This window comes from Urocampus carinirostris, chromosome 5 (assembly GCF_059441175.1).
Source record: "Urocampus carinirostris isolate Australia breed hairy pipefish chromosome 5, RoL_Ucar_1.0, whole genome shotgun sequence".
Taxonomy (NCBI): Eukaryota; Metazoa; Chordata; class Actinopteri; order Syngnathiformes; family Syngnathidae; genus Urocampus; species Urocampus carinirostris.
This window is the reverse complement of record NC_142353.1, coordinates 9,957,981-9,976,089: the sequence shown is the minus strand read 5'-3', so window position 1 is coordinate 9,976,089 and position 18,109 is coordinate 9,957,981. Positions and strand designations below refer to the sequence as shown.

The following is an 18,109-nucleotide window of genomic DNA, read 5'->3' as shown; positions in this document are numbered from 1 at the left end:
GTGCAACGCGGCACTCCATGATGGCGGCCGCGGCCTCCGTTTTTTGTCTTGCCCAATTTTTCTTTTTCAGATTCTTGCAACAACGAGCGTCTGAAACGAATTGCTGTCGAAACACAAAAATGATGGCTATTATGTACCATCCATATGTGGCTAGTGCTAATAGCTAAATACCATTAAACATGCATTCAGATTGCTATTTTTTCATGGTTAACTGCAATTCTAAAATCAAGGCTCACTTGCATGCTTTTTGAAGTATAGTAGACCCCGGGATACGGCATGTATGTTTGTTCTGAGGTCGGGATTGCAAAGGGAAATTGCTGTATTGTGGGGGGTAGAAGCCTGTGTTAATTAGCTCCAAGCCCCCTGTTGCCCAAGATATAAACGTTAAAATACCCAAATAGTATATCATAAGTCTCATCCCAGCCATCTCTGGGCAGTGGGCAGGGGACAGCCTGAACTGGTTGCCAGCCAATCGCAGGGCACACAGGGACAGACAACTAATTCGCTCATTCACACCTAGGGACAATTTGGACCGGCCAATTCACCTGAAATGCATGTTTTTGGAACGTGGGAGGAAACCGGAGTGCCCGGAGGAAACCCACGCAAGCACGGGGAGAACATACAAACTCCGCACAGGAAGTCTGGAGCTGGATTTGAACCCACGACAGGTTCCCATGACATGAACTGTGCCGCACAAGCGCTAACCACTGCGCCGCCGTGCTGCCCTATATCATAAGTACTACTTTTAAAATATAATAAATGGAAAGGAAAAATTATATTTGATTTACCTTTGGTGACTTGACTTAATGTGGTACGGTGGAGTAGTATGTGGATGCAGAGGGAGGCGGAGACGACTATGTAAAATGAAAACTCATTTCAACTTGCAAGGAATGTGACGCATTTAATAGATTTCCTTGCTTTTATTGCCTCTAGTCAAAGTCTCGATCGTCGATTGGCTATGACCATGCCCTTACCGAGGGTAACGATGTGTGTGCCTTCATCAGAAGCTTCATTTGCATGGTACTTCATGTTTTTGCTTCTCAAAAGTACAAAAAATACACTATTGTTAGTTTACAAAGCACACAAGTTTCTGAACAAAGGCATTGTAGGAGATAATTCAGCTACTCGCATGTCAACATTTTAATGATGCTGAAAAACAACCAATACCAGACGAGCATGTTATTTGACATCGACCAATAGCAGATAAGCATATTAAAGAACGCTCGGAAGTGTAATTTCTCTAGGAACGAGAAATAATACAGTTGTTGTTTTTGTATAGTCGAGGAAATGCTGTAAAGAGGGGCAGTAAATCAATCTTATTCTAAACCGTAAAATGAAAACATAAAGCGGGGGTTGCTGTATCAGTGTAACGGTGGATTAAAATACAACTTTTTAAAGCTTGAATCAGTTTAAGATGGAAATTCAGATGTAAAAAAACTAACGCATTATAGACAAGATCTTTTTTTTTTCTATGTTTAGGGTGTATGTGTAAGAAAAGCATTTTCTTGCCCACTTTGACCCTTGTCTAGAACCCTCGCCGACCTTTGAAATGAAAGCTCTTAAAGCAGATCTTTAACAAGCTTTATTTACATCAACACAATTTTTTTTAGTCTTGTGGCTGGTTTCCAGGAAGCTGCTAGCATCTAGCAAAGCGGCGAAGGTTGCACTCTCATGCTTATTGGCTGTCTTGTGGCTCTGTCCCTTTAGAGTCTGCATCATGGGGGTGTGGCGAGGAAGAAGAGGATGAGCAGGAGGTGTTTGCAGCAAGAAGAATTGGGTTTTGCACATCTTGATGTGGCGTAACGGCCTCCAGGCACATGTAAGGGGCGACGGCGAGCTGGCGGTTTCCCAGGTTGGTGCCCTGTCTTTCGCGAGGAAGAAGGGATCGTATCTTGGGTAGCCATCGCTTGCGGACTCTGCGAGCGTTGGTGCACATGTCGGCCGCGATCACGTTCATCTCGCTCTCCTTGAAGCTCGGAGCAAAGTTCTGGCAGTACACTGAGCAGGAACCACATAATATGTCATACATTTGAAAGGATGAATGGCATCGCTGATTTTCTGTTAGAGATTACTCCTTTATTGTCGCAACCCACTTGAAAATCTGCAACCAAGTTTCAATACCCTTCTTCCACTTCCCTTCCATTTTGCCCCATTCTCTAGCTATGCACTTTCACAAGGAGACAAAGACTATGCCATTCCTCTACAAGGGGTTAGCGGAAAAGGAAGACCTATCTCTTTTCACGTAGATAGGTCAGGAACGCCCTATCCAACAGAGGGTGCTGCAAGACCAGGGTAAGCACACATGCAGGAGTGAGAGGTGGTTTCAGGGAACACGAGGAAGAATAAACGAGTGAGCGAGGTACTCATTTAATTTAAACTTATTTACTTATAGAAATAACAGCTTTATGGGGTTACAAGAAATTCAAACAGTAGGCTCTGCAGGACCAAGAAAATCAGAGGCAGGAGTGGGAGGTGGTTGCATGGAAATCGAGGGAAAAGAAATAAGTGAAGTGCACTACACGTCTTATTTAAACTTGTTTACCAATGTAAATATCATAATTACAGGGTAAGCTTTTCTGCTTTTTTTCCTGATTGCTCAAAAATAAATTCCAACCGAGGGTGCTGAAGAGGACAAAGCACAGAAACAAGTGAGAGGTTGTTGCAGGGCACACAAGGAAGAATAAATGAGTTTAGCGCAGCACTCGTCTTATTTGATTATATTTACTTATGGGACCCCAAAACATACAGGGTTACCTCATAATACATTATTGTGATTGCTCATGAAGGAGAGCGCTTAAGAAGGAAAAGCACAGAGGAGTGGGAGGTTGTTCCAGGGCAAAGGGAGAATAATAGACGCGTCAAGTGCAGCACTCTTCCTATTTAACTTCTTATGTGAATGCCAAATTTATGAAGTCAAACGGGCCCTTCGAGTTGTCTAGTGGGTGACATAAATTCCCTGGTGACCAATTGGGAGTCGGAATGATTCGCAAGGCCCTGGTGACTGGAATAGTTTTTTCAAAGCCATAATGATAGGAAACACAGTGCTAGCTAGCGAAGTACGGAGCGCTTACGTTTGACGGCGTTCAACACCCGGTTGTCCAGAGGCTTGCGGCTGGGATCGTTGGTGGAGGAACGGATTCCCGTCCCGCAGCTGTTGGCTAGCGTGTTTCTATGGAGTCCACAACAAACCGATTTGAGCCACTTCTAACAATCCCTCAATTTCTTTTCTAGTTTTTAATTTTTTTTCCCAATTACGAATTTGACAATACTCTGTCATATGAGGTTTTTGTTTGCTTACATTGAGATGTTTTGTTTTTACTCTAAATAGTGGACAATAAATGGGTTTAGAACTAGGGTTTCGGCTAAAAATTAGGGTTTTAAAATGTTTTTAGGCTTTCAAACTAAGGTTTCACCTGCAAATTGGGGTTTTAGAACATTTTTAGAGTTTTGGTCTAGACTTCCAAACTAATTGAGAGTTTTGGCTTTCCCATGTCAAGCCAATGCAAAGCTAACCTGTCAAAGAAGGTCGCCAGCAGCCTCCTTAGAAGAACTTTGTGCTTGATCCCCGCACAAAGGTGACAATTCATTAGTTGGCCCCGCGTCATCATTACGCCAGAACCTGTGGAGATCCATGGGTGACTGGTCAGTAGTTTGTTTGTTTTTTTTTTGACAGAAAAGCTCTGCCTACCTGCTATCAGCTCCAGTTTCTCTCCCGGCTCTCCCCCGGTGTATAGAGCAGGGTGGCATCGAAACCCGATCTGACTGATCAGGCTAGCAGGGAGCGCCACATTGTCTCCGCCCAGCAAAACACAAGCATGCCGCTCACTGGCCAGGAGGAGGCGCGACATCTCACTTTTCTCCTTACCTAGAAGAAAATATGGTCACGTGACTATTTTCAGCATCGATCCAGACTTACTTTGGTACCCACCCCTGTGTTGGTACATTCCGTTGTTACAGTCCTCTGGATCCACGTCCGTCAGGGCTTGCATGGGGGCAGAGTCTGAATGAATGCTGGGTATGTCTGAAGTAAAGCTCTGCCTCCCAGTGAGGAGGTAGGACGGTAGGCCCAGGGCCAGGCTTCCAGACACACCCCGGTACCAAATGGCCCCTGTACTGGTCAAGAACTCCCTCGCTAAGTCCGGTCTGAGCAATCGAACAAGACCAGTATGAGAGTCAAATCACATACCTGAGCTGATCTTGCAAAATAGGGACAGGTAAGACCAGGACTACTCGGAACTACTTCTGACCTGGTATTTAGTTCTGCAAGAAATGTTCTTGCATGGTCCTCCGGAGGTGTGTCCTGCCTTTCTTGTTTGATCTGACTGGCTGCCATTAGAAAGTCCTCTGGAGAGACGGATGGTTGGTCTGGACTGAATTCTTGACTGTTGACCAACGATTGGTCAAAAGGTCTTAGCTCGTCTGCTGAGGTGGTCTGTGAAAGATTAAACAATGGACCAACTTTTGAATAATTGTACAGGAGATGATCACAGCTTTTGACTGACTGGGCCGATGTGGACCAAACTTAACTAGACTTACCTGTGAGTCGCAGCAGTGAGGTGATGCAGATGCGGTCTTTGTCTTCATCAAGGCTAGGCTCTTTTCCACAATATTCTGGACCTGCAGGTACCCCGCAGTATACATGAGGATCAGCTGCTCACTGGCAACCATGTCGAGACGGCCCGTATAGCAAAATGTCAGGATCTGACTGAAACAAGATGGTGTCACAGAAGACGGAAGTTCGTAGGTGGACCCGGACCACTCTAACGATTCCGAGGACTCGACGCTAAACAGGTCTCTGAAGTAGAGGGAGGATGCTGCCAGTACGGCACGGTGGGCTTTGAAGAGTTGACCTTGGACCAGGATAGAGACGTCACAGTAGAGTCCGAGAAGCCTTTGCTGGTTCAGGTTGCTCAAAACGCTGGTGCCGAAGTCACCGACTGAAACCTGAAGACCAGACTCTGCCATTATGGATCCGGGATTAGGGAGGGATGATGCTGGTTCAGGTGTCAGTCTCTGAAGGTCTAGCATCCATGTCCTACTGTTTGTTTTAGGACACGCAAAGACAGAAATTATTATGAGTAAGATATGGTTCAGTAGATTTCACAAATCAAATGGTACAATCATGTCTAGCAGAATCTTCTGGCAAAACTGGGAACCTTTTTCTTGTCCCTTTGTGTGGTCTGAGTTGCCCCCTTATGTCGAGACTTAAATGAGGTGTCAGGAGGAAAACAGCCATGCTTTCTAATTCTGGGTCTTTGTTCTTTTTTGCCAAATGGGTGGAAGCACTCGTGAACACAGACTGGACACAATAGCTATGTCAACCTGTTGACACTAGAGTCGGCGAGCTTAGAGTTAGGCAGGTAGAGTCTAGAAAAGTCCAAAACTAACGTATGAAAAAATTGGCTAAAATTTTAAGATGGCGTTTTTACAGTAATTCAGTCAACAAATCTGTCCAACCAATCTAAAAGAAAAACGAAGAAAGGTAAGGGCGAAGGATTAAGTGGCATCTCTCCCAAAATAAGTCCTGGCATGTGATGCAGTGAATCCCACCTGAGCAACTGATGTCCAGTTTAAACAATCCAAATCGAACAGTTAGATGAAATTTGGTCTGTGTTGGGGTTAAAATGTCAATCACTGGTTTTTGGGGAGGATTCACTCAGCGCCACATGCACGCTCGTCAGCGAGGTTGCCCTACACGTCCACTCGCTATCACTGTCGACACATTTCTGTAGCACGGGGCGGAGTTGGCCAAAATCACACTTTCTTTCTCCTCCCTCTTCCCTCCTGCTCACAAATACACTGGGCTCGGTCCGTCAAATCAGGTTAATTTGTCGGGCACCAGCTGGGCCAGGCTTTAATAGCCACGAGTTAGGTCGAGTTGGGCTGTATTTTTTTAGGGCCCGATCTTACCTCTCGGTGAGGAGTCGGCAAACCAAAATGTTGAAAGAACCATATTGGGCTCAGACACCTTTGTCTGTAGCCCATATATGGAATGCAACACATGATGTGTGTATCTATATTAGCTATAATAGCCAACTATAAAAATGACTAAGTTTAATGCAGCACATTCTGTAGAGAATGATGAACCACGTGAATCCTCTATTTTAGGATATCTCATCAAGTATAAGGTCATTACAACGTTAATAAATAAAAAAGTGTGTAATTTCTTTAATAAGATGCAACAAAGAAATCCAATCTTTGCTGTGATTTTCATTTTGAGAATTAAAAAAAAAACCAAAATGGAACGTTCATATTGTGGCCCTGGTCTGGGCAACAAAGAGTGCAATAAAACCGCAGACTTTTAAAATCTAAATAAAATCAAATTAATACACTTTAACTTTGATTTCTGATTGTAATTCAACTTAGCAGCATTTTGATTAGGTAAAGTAAATAAAATCACATTCATGCAGTTTAAGTTTGATTTCTGTGCGCATCACTGAAGAAACATCGCTTTGACACCATGGAAAGAAGTCTGTCAACAAAGCCAATGGCTTATTGGAAAGCTATCCTCTGGTCTGATCACACAAAGACTAATTTATTTGGTTCAGATGGGGTGAAGCATGTGTTGGGGCAACCAGGGGAGAAGAACAAACATGTTTGTGTTGTGCCTAAAGTCAAGCATGGTGTTGGTAATGTCATGGTTTGGGGCTGGATGACTGCAACTGGGATTGGAGAGCTTCATTTTATTGAGGGAAACAAACTCAAGCATGTACTAAGAAAAACTTAAGCAGAGAAAGATTCCCTCGCTCCAGAAACTGGGCCGCAGGGCAATGTTCCAGTGTGACAATGACCCCAAACACACTTCTAAGATAAACCAGGCTTTTATTAAGGTGCTAAAGGTAGAGGGAATGGACTGGCCAAGCATGTCTCCAAATCTAAATCCAAGAGAACATATTTGGGGCATCCTCAAGCAGAAGGTGGAAATGCCCAAGATCTTGAATATGCCCTTTCTCAGTCATGTTGTCATGGAGGAGTGGAAGAGCATTACAGTAGCAGTTTGTGAAGCTCTGGTGAAATCAAAGACCAGAAACATTGAAGTGGTTCTGCAAAACCTTGGTGGCCACACAAAAAAATTGAACTTCAGGTACTTTTAAGGGTGTACTCGCTTTTGTTACCAAACGTTTAGCTACTAATGGCTATATTTTGAGTTTTTTGAGGGGAAAGTACATTTACACTGCTATATATGCTTTACACAAAATACCTTTTGTTGTGTCAAAGAGATGTTTCTTCAGTGTTGTTCAAGAACACATTACGATGAAGTCTCTGCGGAAATGTAAAGGGTGTACTCACTTTTGTGACATACTGTAAATAAAGTGTTGGGGCCTTCATATATTAGACCTTTTGATTGCGTAAGAAATCTGGGTGTTTTTTGGACTCTGAGCTCAATTGTACACCACATATAAAATAATTCACTATAATTGGGTTTTATCATATTAAAAATATAGCTAAAGTCCGCCCATTCCTCTCTCAGGCAAACACGGAGGTGCTGAGGCATGCTTTTACATCCTATCGTTTAGATTATTGTAATTCCCTGCTCTCTGGTCTTTCCAAAAAGAGCAATGCCAGATAGTAGCTCCTACAAAATTCAGCAGCTTGTGTGCTTATGAGGGATCACATTACACCAGTTTTAAAGTGGCTGCATTGACACCCTGTGTGTTACAGTATCAAATTAGAGGTAATTTTACTAGTGTTTAAATGTCTTAAAGTCAAGCTATGTTTATTTGTTCTAGCCCTTAATCACAAGGAGTCTTAAAGGGCTGGACAGACCACAGATGATTGCAAACCACGGACTATTATTACATCATCCCCTGATCCAAAACCTACGTGAGGGCAAGGAAAAACTCAAAAACCTCAACATGAGGAAAATGAAGAAACCTTGAGAAGGGACCACACATGAGGTAATCCCCCTTCAAGGATGACCAGGCTGCAATGGCTGTTGCAATAACAAATAATACACAGATAGTGTCAACATGAAGTATAGGTCATTCATAAGCCATAGAATATAAGTGTGTTTTAAGACTAGATTTAAACAATGTGTAATATTTAATATAATGTAATATTTATGGCCCCATAGTGGTACAAAAAACTTTCATTCAGTAGTAAATAAACCTATTATATGAATACTAGGCAAAAACACACTAACCATAATACCAATGTCATTTGTTTTTAAATACCATAGGTGATTTTTAATTTTATTTACACAGTGGAATCCACACTTAGGTCCCTGCTATGTTTGTCCGGCTAGATTACGCCTCGCTGTGCTCTGAGGTACCTGCCCTCGCTCACACCAGACAACACAGTGCCATCTAAAGGTCAAATATTACACATTGGGGCTTTAATGGTCTTGGGTCGTACCATCTGTCTGATCTGATTTATTTAAATATCGGCCTTTGTTAGTTCCTCTGGCAGCAGTTTGTTGACTGTTCCTAGGGTGAGGACCTGCACGTATAGTATGGCAGCATTCAGCCACCTTCTTTCTCACCTATGGAACGGTCTGCCTGAGGACATCAGGTCCAAGGGGACCCTTGATATTTTTAACAGGAGGCTTAAAACCCACTTTTTAATATGGCCTTTAACTGACTTTAAATTTGATTAGTTCAACCTCTAATCTTTTACTAGAACACATTTTTAACTTTTTTTTCACATTTTATTGTTTTGTTATTTCTCTGTTTTTTTTCCCTACTTTTCTATTTCTGTGTTTCCTCAATTGGCGGCGGCCCACACTGGTAGGGTGTGGTTTATTGGCATAAAATCCTGAGGCAATTTCTATCAGTGTGGATAAGCCTCCCTTATGTCCCTTACCTCACATGGTTAGTCTGTGCCATGCCATAATCATATTTTATTTCTATTACTATTTGTTTTGTTTTTAACTTATTTCAACCATTGTTTGTGTATGTGTATTGTTTTTTTTTCCGTTGTTGGTTTGGATAGATTAGGGGATTTTGTCGTCTTATTGTTGGCAGAAAGTTATTGTAAAGCACTTTGAGTGAGAAATTTTTACCTCAAAAGTGCTCTAAATTTGGTTTGATTTGATATGGATTTTTTTGGTCACTGTGCTAATTCTATTTGGCCACCCAGTGATTTCAAAATTCCATCTCGTTTAGGACGAGACCAAAATAAGTTAGACACGGACTGGAGTACTTCTTCTGGTCTTCAGCACCTTCAATCTGCAACTATTTCCCATAAAAGAAGGACAACGAGCCTGAAAGACTGCCAGGAATGTGTTCTGGGTCTCCTGCTACTCCTGAACCCTTTACGCGCCTCTGATAGAAACCCAAGACCTTTTAAGTCAGTCCAGAGACCTATTCGACGTATCCTGCTAATGCCGAACCCTTCTAGCTCCTCTTGCGAAATTCCAAGAAATATAACAGCTACTCTGCATTTTCTGGACGGCATTTTTCGACACCTCCTCTGGTTTGAAGTTCTTTCATCTGGCCTGGAAATTGAAGCATGGCACGACAACAATCCAATGCAGGGATGCCAGCTCAGCCTCGTCTTTGGAACGATGCCCAAATGGAGAACCGCCGACTTACCTGCTGCCTTCCAAAGAGTGCTCATCCTTTTGTTCCCAGCGCTGGTCCTTGGGACAAGACCCGGCTGAGGGCGGACATCATCCAACTCAAGGATGTCTCACTTCCTTCTTTCCCACCCATCTACACGCACGTCTCCCTGTCAATCACATCTAATGACATCCACCGCATTCCTATGCAGAGTTTGCAGTCCAGTCCACTTAAGAGTGTCCCAGTCAAGTTAGTGCTCCAGTTTGGTTAACTGGTTTCAAGGTTCTTACCTGCTCTCTGCTTTTCGTCCTGCAGCAGTGGCAACGTCTGGGGGACGGGATGGTAGAGGGGGCGGCTCCCAGACGAAGAGGGAGGAGGGGGGCAAGTCATCTGAGGACAGCGAGGGAGCTAAGGCGGCTAATTGCTAATGCAGCTAACTGCCGTGCTTGCAGAGGACGACCAGAAAGGGAAGATGCTAGTACGTGCACGCGCGTACACGCACAGAGAACGTGCGTGCACGCGCCAGCACTGCATTGCAGTAGAGCCGCCTGGCGTACTTGCGCGTGCACTCAGACACCTTGCGGGGAATTTTATCAGCTCAAGGAAAACACCAGAGAAAAAAAGTGATAAGTCACGTTTGTAAAAACTTTGATTGACAGTTTTAAACATGTGACTAAAAAAAAAAAAAAAGTAGAAAAAACTGACTATAATGACTCACAATTTTCACAACTTGTCATTCATATTTTGACTTTCCCTCTCGAGTTTATTGTGTCATTTCAACTTCACTGTTGACAACAGAACCAGAATCAGTGACAGGTCGTCCGGAAAATCAAAAAACAAAGAACAAATAGATTGCAGGTGATGCGTCCTGGTTACCATGGCAACCAGTGTCATACGGGTTACGGTTATTGTCAAGCTCTGCACAAAACGCAGAGGGCTGACTCCGAATCAGTTTCTCGCAAGAATAATAAAGTTTATTGCCCGAGCGTGCTTATATTCTCTTGGGGTGGAGAGAAACGTGTTGAAAATAACCCCCCACAAAACTCCAAAGTGAATCCAATTGAGTTCTTCCTGGTTGATCTCTCGGCCACGCCTCTTTCTCGCCTCACCCTCGTGGTGTCCCGGTAGCCGTGGCAACGAGACGCCGCGCAACGTCACGTGTGACTTTACTCCGTCGTCATCGTTTTCGGAGCTTTCTTTCTCTTCCTTTTGAAAAGCGAGACATAGCTCTGATTAAATGGCTGCGTTTTTCTTTCCTTATTTATTTACTTTTTTGTTTGTTTGCAGCTGATGCCTCGGAAACAATGAAAGAGTGGCATTCGGTACACTGGCAGCGAATCTGAGGACGCGCATGCGCAACAGCTCAACAATTATTGGCCTGCAAATTGAAGGAGACTAAACTTGGACAAAAATTCGGGAAACATCCGGTTTCCTGAACCTGCTGGTGGTAAATAGCCAATGGCTAATCGGATATATTGACTTACAGATGATGGATGGATGGATGGATGGATGGATAAATAGATAGATAGATAGATAGATAGAAGGATGGAAAGATGGACGGGTAGATGGATGGATGGATGGAAGCTAGGTGGATAGATCGATTTTGAAAAATGTTGACCTTTCCTCATCATTCACAGCTGATGATACAATAAGATGAAATAAAATTCATCTCCTTGATTTTATATGTACCCTAAGATCAGTGCAGCAAGATGTCCGCCAGCGTGGGCGTGACCACAGACTCCGCCCTACTGAAGGTATATCCACACTTAACGCCTCTGATTCATTTGATCTGGACCATAACGAGTTTTGATTAATATATACTGATATCGACATTTAAGGAAGCTTCCGAAGCACTGCCCTCGACGACGAGAGCCAGTCAGGGGACTCATGCAGGAGGAGGCGTGTCTGATGGTAAACGATATGCATTACGTCACGACATTTACACTTTCACCAAGCTAGCGTTAGCGAAAGCATCGACAAAATAAAAAAGCATTGCAAAAGCTGACACTTCCTGGATCGACAATGAGGACAATTTAATCAATTCAAATTAAACATATGTATCACAATCTAAGGGTGGCACCGCACAAGTGTGGTTAGCGCAACTGCAGGACACTCCTGAGGTTGTCAGTTCAAATCCAGCTACCACCCTTCCTGTGTGGTGTTTGCATTTTTCCCCGTGCCTACCCACTCTGGTTTCCTCCCACATTCCAAAAACATGCAACTTTATTTTGCCTGTTCAAATTGTCTCTAGGTGTAAATGAGCGGGTGAATTGTGTGTCTCTGTGTCCCCTGAGACTGACTGGCATCCGATTCAGTGTGTTTCCTGCCCACTGCCTGGTGATAGCTGAGGTGGGCTCCATATTCCCCGTGACCCTACTGAGGATAGGCGCTCCAGATAATGGATGGATGGATATTACTATAAAAAAAAAAAACTGAACTACAAATATGAAAGTGTTCTATTGGTAGGGTGGGTCGTTTGAGTTGTCCTTAAAATATTTTCTCTATTTAATATCTGTAAACAGGGCGTCACGGCGGCGCAGTGGTTAGCGCATGTGAGACACAGTTCTGAGGTCATGAGATCAAACCTCCTGTGTGGAGTTTGCATGTTATCCCTGTGCTTGCATGGGTTTCCTCCAGGCACTCCGGTTTCCTCCCACATTCCAAAAACATGCTTGTCAGGTCCAAATTGTCCCTAGGTGTGAATGAGCGTGCAAATTGTCTGTCCCTGTGCGCCTTGCGATTGGCTGGCAACCAGTTGAGGGTGTCCCCTGCCCACTGCCCGAAGATAGCTGGGATGGGCTCCAGCACCCCCGTGACCCTGCTGAGGATAAGCGGTGCAGATGATGGATGGATGGATGGATGGATGGAATATCTGTAAACATTGCCCAACCCAGTTCATAGAGCCCTTAAGCTTTACAGTGCCTTCAAAAAGTTTTTGCCCCCTCCCTGATTTCTGTGATTTTTTTGTGTGCATATTCATCACTAACAAAGGTTTCAGATTATCAAACCAGTTTTGATTTTACATAGCGCCTGAAACTCACAATTCAGTCTAAAAAATGCCAGCAAGTGGACAAGAGGTCTTACAGACAAGGGTTCAAAAGAGTCACTGAAGCCAGCATGCCGGGGTCCAGCCACACAGGCAGCACAGGACCAAACCTTGGCCTGTAAGCAACCAAAAAAGGTTCTGACCCAGTCCAGCTTAAAGGGATTCGCAAATTCTAAAACATATAACATTATTTGTGTGATAACGCTTGAAATAAGTATTTGAACACCTGAGAAAATAAATGGTAATATTTGGTACAGTAGACTTTGCTATTACAGAGGTCAAACGTTTCCTGTAGTTTTTCACCAGGTTTGCACACACTGCAGGAGGGATCTTGGCTCACTCATCCAATCTTCTCTAGATCAGTCAGGTTTCTGGGCTGTTGCTGAGAAACATAGAGTTTGAGCTCCCTCCAAAGATTGTCAATTGGGTTCAGGTCTGGAGACTGGCTGGGCCATGCTAGAACCTTGATATGCTTCTTACGGAGCCACTCCTTGGTTTTCATGGCTGTGTGCTTAGGGTCGTTGTCATGTTGGACAACAACGACCCATCTTCAATGCTCTGACTAAAGGGTGGAGGTTGTTCCCCAAAATCTCACAATACACAGCCCTCAGTCATCCTCTCTTTAATGCAGTGCACTCACCCTGTCCCATGTGCAGAAAAACACCCCCAGAGGACCCCCATACTTCACAGTAGGGATGGTATTCTTCGGATTGTACACTTCATTCTTTTGACCAAAAAGGTCTATTTTGGTCTCATCTGACCACAACACTGTCTCCTATGACTCCTCTGTATCATCCAAATGGTCATATGCAAACTTAAGACGGGCCTTGATATGTGCTGGTTTAAGCAGGGGAACCTTTCATGCCATGCATGATTTTAAATCATGACGTCTTAGTGTATTACATCCAGTAACCTTTGAAACGGTGGTCCCAGCTCTTTTCAGGTCATTGACCAACTCCTGTCGTGTAGTTCCGAGCTGATTCATCACCTTTTCTAGAATCATTGAGACCCCATGAGGTGATATCTTGCATGGGGCTCCACTTTAAATGAGATTGACCTTAATGTTTAGCTTCTTCCATTTCTAATGATTGCTCCAACAGTGGACCTTTTTTCACCAAGCTGCTTGGCAATTGCTCCGTAGCCCTTTCCACCCTCGTGGAGGTGTACAATTTTGTCTCTGGTGTCTCTGGACAATTCTTTGGTTTTTGCCATGTTACAAGTTAAGGTCTTACTGATTGTATGGGGTGGACAGGTGTTTTTATGCAGCCAACGACCTCAAACAAGTGCATAGGATTCAGGATGATACATGGAGTGCAGGTGGACTTCTAATGGGCGGACTAACAGGTCTTTCATGGTCAGAATTCTAGATCATAGATAGGTGTTCAAATACTTATTTGCAGCTGTATCACGCAAATAAATTGTTAAAAAAAATCATGCATATCAAGACTGGGGCGTCACCTTCATCGTCCTAGAACCACAGTCCATCTCATGGTGCTAGCTATTACTATTGCTGTGACGTTAAGGGGGAATTCTATCAATTTAGAACAAAGTATTAATAAAGCTAACATTGTTTTTCTATGTAAATAGTGCGAGTCAAGACATCAACTTTTATCTGTTTTAATTTTTTTATTTTTGTTTTGTTTTGAGTTCTATTCTAAAAGTTTTCTGTAGATTTTTAGCAAAAGAAAACTCCGTAAATACGGGAGTGTGTGTCTTGATGAAAGTATATATGTCAGGACTAAAACCAAGAAAGGACCCACTTGCGTTACGTTTCTCTCAGTTTTATTGGTAGAAAGGAAAGGGTTGCCCCCACGATCTGGTGATCGCTGGACGTGGGAAGCAGGTCGCTCCGAACGCAGAAGTGGGACTTCTGTGGCGAGCGATGGCGGTGTCAGGGAGGGAAAAACAGGTCAGTAGCAGGGACAGTAGAGCAAAACGTGGTCGGGGTCGGAAGCGAGTTGGAAGCCAGGGAAGGAGAGTAGACGTGGTCGAGGACAAAAAAAGGTCGAAAGTAGGGACGGGAGAGTAGACGTGGTCAGGAAAAAAAAACGGGTTGAAGCCGGCGGACAGAGGGAGCAAAAAACAGGTTGAGTCAGGGTCGAAAAAAAGGCTTGCCTACTGTAAACTGAGGTTCGCAGACGGACTGAGAACAGGGGACAGATTGGAGTAGGTTTAAATAGGTAAGGGGAGCCAATAAGAATCTGAGGCAGTTGGCGCCAAAGGAGCGGGCACAGTGAAGCATATCGGTTTTTATGACAATATAGAAATATAAAAAAATTCTAAAAATAATCCATTTAAAGTTGTGTGTAGTCACCCTTCAGATTAACTGAAAAAGATTGTTCTATCCGTCTTCCTGATATCCATTCATCCATTATCTGCATCGTATTTTCTCAGTAGGGTCGCATGGGTGCTGGAGCCCATCCCAGCTGTATCCTGGCAATGGGCTGGGGACAGCCTGCACTGGGTGCCAGCCAGTCACAGGGCACACGGAGACATACAACTCACTCACTCATTCACACCTAGCGACAATTTGAATCGGCCAATTCAACTGACATGCATGTTTTTGGAATTTGGGAGGAAACCAGAGTGGCCGGAGGAAACCCATGCAAGCATGGGGACAACATGCAAACTTCACACAGGAGGCTGGTAGCAGCATTTTCCTGATATAATTAACCAAAAACCTATGTGCTGCACCAAAAAAGGCGAGTTTCAAAAGAACAAACTCGTCTCTTAATCTTTATTGGTCAATCAATTGTTTGTTGAAAACAATCATTTACCACTCAAATCGCTACACTTCTTTGCAAAATTATTTCAAATCTGCTAGCTATATTGGAGTGTTCCTAGCATGAACTTCCCATTTAAGGTCACACCACATCATCTCAATTTGATTTTAGCTAATCAGGGGTGGATTTGCTGATGTGTTTCGGACCAATGTCCTGCTGCATGATTCAATAGCACTTGAGTTTAAGGGAAAGAACTGGTGGCTGGAAGTTCTCCTTCAGGATCATCTGGTAGACACCAGAATTCATTCCACTAACCACAGTAAGTTATCCTGGTCCTGAGGCAGCAAAGGCCCCAGGCCATCACACTGCCACACCATGCTGTACTGTTGGCATCGTGTCTTTTTGTCAAATGCTGTGCCATTTTTTTCCCAGATTCAACAGGCTTCACACCTTACAAGTAGTTCAATTTTTGACTCATCAGTCCACAGAATGTTTCTCCAAAGTTTTGATGATAATCAAGATGTGATTTGGCAAAAGTGAGATGACTTTTTCTTTTTTTGTGACAGCAGTAGGTTTTCTTCTAGTAACTCTCCCAGGAATGCCGTTTTTGGCCAGTGTCTTTCTTATAGTGGAGTTAAGAACACTCAACTTAACGGGCCTGCTTTTCTCAGATCAAGCAGCAGGAGTCTACCTCTGAATAGCTCAAAAAAAGAAGGTTGTGGAGTGGCCAAATCAAAGTCAATTACATACAATTGAGATGCTGTGGTGTGACTTTAAATGATTAGTTTGTGCTAGAAAACCCTCGCGTATGGCAGATTTGAAACAGTTTTGGAAAAAAGAATGAGAGATCCCCCGTAGCGTTGAAAAACTAATTACTAATTATCGTAAACATTTGATTTCTGTTAACGCTGCCAACAGTGGCCCAACTCGCTGTTTGGTTCAGAGGGCAAATTTTTGCATAAGGCCAGATAGGTTTTGATTTTTTTTGTTCCTCAATAAATGGAATTTGATTTAAAACGACATCCTGTATTTCTTTGGATCGTCTGTGACATATTCAAACCGGTTTGATGATCTGAATCCTTTGTGAGTGATAATGCAATAATGCAAAAACCACAAGATCAAAAAGGGGGATAAATACTTTTTCACGGCACAGCATTTTTCACCGCTCCCATCTGCTTTTATCTTGCTTTTAGCAGAGCTGTTCGGTGCGGAACACATTAGGTAAAAGGAATGGGGGTAGGGGGTGAGGAGACTGGGTAGGACATCATGCTTGTCCCTATAGGTTTTATACTTGTATTTGTCAGTGTTACATGAAATTGGTTTATGTAAGAAAAGACCTGCTTCAAGTAGACCTGAGACAAACCCAAACCCCAAAAAGATGAAAAAAAAAAGTTTATTTGAGCGCGCTGAGTACTTGCACGTGCATCATGAACGGGCTGACTGAGGCTGAAATGATGACACAAGCCAGGAGATGGTGGCAGAGAGTAACAATGATCAAGATTTCATACAGCTCCTTCAACAGCAATGTAATAAAAATCTTTCAACAATAAAGATGCAAGTGTCCATTATGGGAAAGTCTTAACAACTAGCACCAAAAGTGATTTAATCATGTGGAGAATTCTGGCAAACAAATGAACTAATCACAGTCCATATTTTGTCAGCATTGGCCCGGTGGCGGGTCCAATCCCAAGCAGAGGAGACCCTGTCCCGGCCCCTCAAAGTCATGGACTTTGTGGGCCTTAATCGGGAGGCGGTCAAAAGTGGTCATGTGAATGCCAAGCAGCTCAAGGACTACAAAGCCAAGATGGGCGTGATCAAGCACGGCTCCCTCCCCAAAGTGCGGAAATCCCGCGCGCCGCAACGCCCTCAGATACCTGACATCACTTTTGGCCTCAAGTGCAGGTGAGCCGTCTTTATGCCATTCCAAAGCAATTTGTCTCTAGAACAGCTGAAATTCTTTAAAACATTTGGAAAACGGTTAAAAATATAATAAAACCCCAATTTACAGGTCACCACAAATAATAAGAAAACATTATTGTTGATTTAGGTAACATAATTTAAGCTTAAAGATAGTACATGGAAATGGTGTCAGGATGTAATTTTCAAGCATTTTCAATAGACGGTGTGCCTCAAGATTTATTTCTGCAACAATTTGTTCCTCCAAAAACTTTGTATTGCTGTCTAATTGTTTCTTGACAATTTTGTTTGCAATGGTGCAATTTTCACAAAAAAAAAAGGTTAAAAAAGGTGAGACGCCTGACGTCAGTGACGTCATTCATGCTGATAATGTCAGCTGCTGTCCACAGGTCGCCATCGCCGCTCTTCGACATTTTGTCTCACGAGTATGCACGCCGCTGGATGGAAGACAACGCCAAGGCGCACGAGCTGGAGCGACGTCACGCGGTCAGTGCGCGCGCACGCAAGCAGCCACGCAAAACACTTTACGCTCACTATGCACGTGCCCGCAGGCCAAAAAATTGTCCTTTGCGCACACGCGCACTTCTTTGATGCGCAGCGCCAGCGCGCCCCCGCAAGCCAAGACGCAGGTGCGCAAGAGCGCGCGCTACGCCCAGGTAAGACGCACGCAAATGCACGGTGGAGAACCGCCCGCTGATGCTTACCTTGTGTGCGTGGGCAGGTGGGCCCCGCCCTCGACACCTTCGGGGCCAATCGGCACGCCACATCGCTTGAGGCCCCACCTCCTTGACCTTGACTGGAACACCTCAAAGACCATCATTCTGTCAGCTGTGAAACCATGGTGTCAAATTGGATTGATTTTATCTTATTAAAAATTTTCAAATTTATTGTATATCGGTTTGGTTTTTGAAAACATAAAAATG

The 18,109-nt window shown here is 43.7% G+C and overlaps 2 protein-coding genes across 12 annotated transcripts; one reads left to right on the top strand and one right to left on the bottom strand.

The window, feature by feature from the left end:
- The first annotated feature begins 822 nt into the window (after positions 1 to 822).
- cfap77 (cilia and flagella associated protein 77) lies at positions 823 to 18,078 on the top strand. Of its 8 annotated transcripts, XM_088335616.1 has the most exons (12): positions 823 to 1,020; positions 1,708 to 2,060; positions 2,161 to 2,292; positions 7,731 to 7,898; positions 10,788 to 10,947; positions 11,196 to 11,254; positions 11,339 to 11,411; positions 15,441 to 15,588; positions 16,931 to 17,171; positions 17,576 to 17,672; positions 17,738 to 17,842; positions 17,908 to 18,078. In XM_088335616.1, the coding sequence occupies exons 7-12, from the start codon at positions 11,388 to 11,390 to the stop codon at positions 17,974 to 17,976; spliced, it is 684 nt and encodes a 227-aa protein (XP_088191742.1). In that variant the 5' UTR covers positions 823 to 1,020; positions 1,708 to 2,060; positions 2,161 to 2,292; positions 7,731 to 7,898; positions 10,788 to 10,947; positions 11,196 to 11,254; positions 11,339 to 11,387; the 3' UTR covers positions 17,977 to 18,078. The 8 variants fall into 8 exon arrangements, with proteins under 8 accessions (XP_088191742.1, XP_088191746.1, XP_088191744.1 ...); XM_088335620.1 differs by lacking the exon at positions 2,161 to 2,292 and having other exon boundaries at positions 1,708 to 1,852; XM_088335618.1 differs by lacking the exon at positions 7,731 to 7,898.
- Positions 1,568 to 10,320, bottom strand: LOC148365162 (nucleus accumbens-associated protein 2-like). Of its 4 annotated transcripts, none has more exons than XM_088335612.1 (9): positions 10,219 to 10,320; positions 9,791 to 10,097; positions 4,537 to 5,038; positions 4,248 to 4,432; positions 3,929 to 4,143; positions 3,689 to 3,865; positions 3,514 to 3,619; positions 3,072 to 3,169; positions 1,568 to 1,998 (listed from the first exon to the last, which is right to left on the bottom strand). In XM_088335612.1, exons 3-9 carry the CDS (start codon positions 5,026 to 5,028, stop codon positions 1,676 to 1,678), a joined length of 1,596 nt encoding a protein of 531 aa, XP_088191738.1. In that variant the 5' UTR covers positions 5,029 to 5,038; positions 9,791 to 10,097; positions 10,219 to 10,320; the 3' UTR covers positions 1,568 to 1,675. The 4 variants fall into 4 exon arrangements, with proteins under 4 accessions (XP_088191738.1, XP_088191740.1, XP_088191741.1 ...); XM_088335614.1 differs by adding an exon at positions 9,534 to 9,669 and having other exon boundaries at positions 9,791 to 10,297; XM_088335615.1 differs by adding an exon at positions 9,534 to 9,669 and having other exon boundaries at positions 4,537 to 5,035; positions 9,791 to 10,297.
- Positions 18,079 to 18,109: the final 31 nt, after the last annotated feature.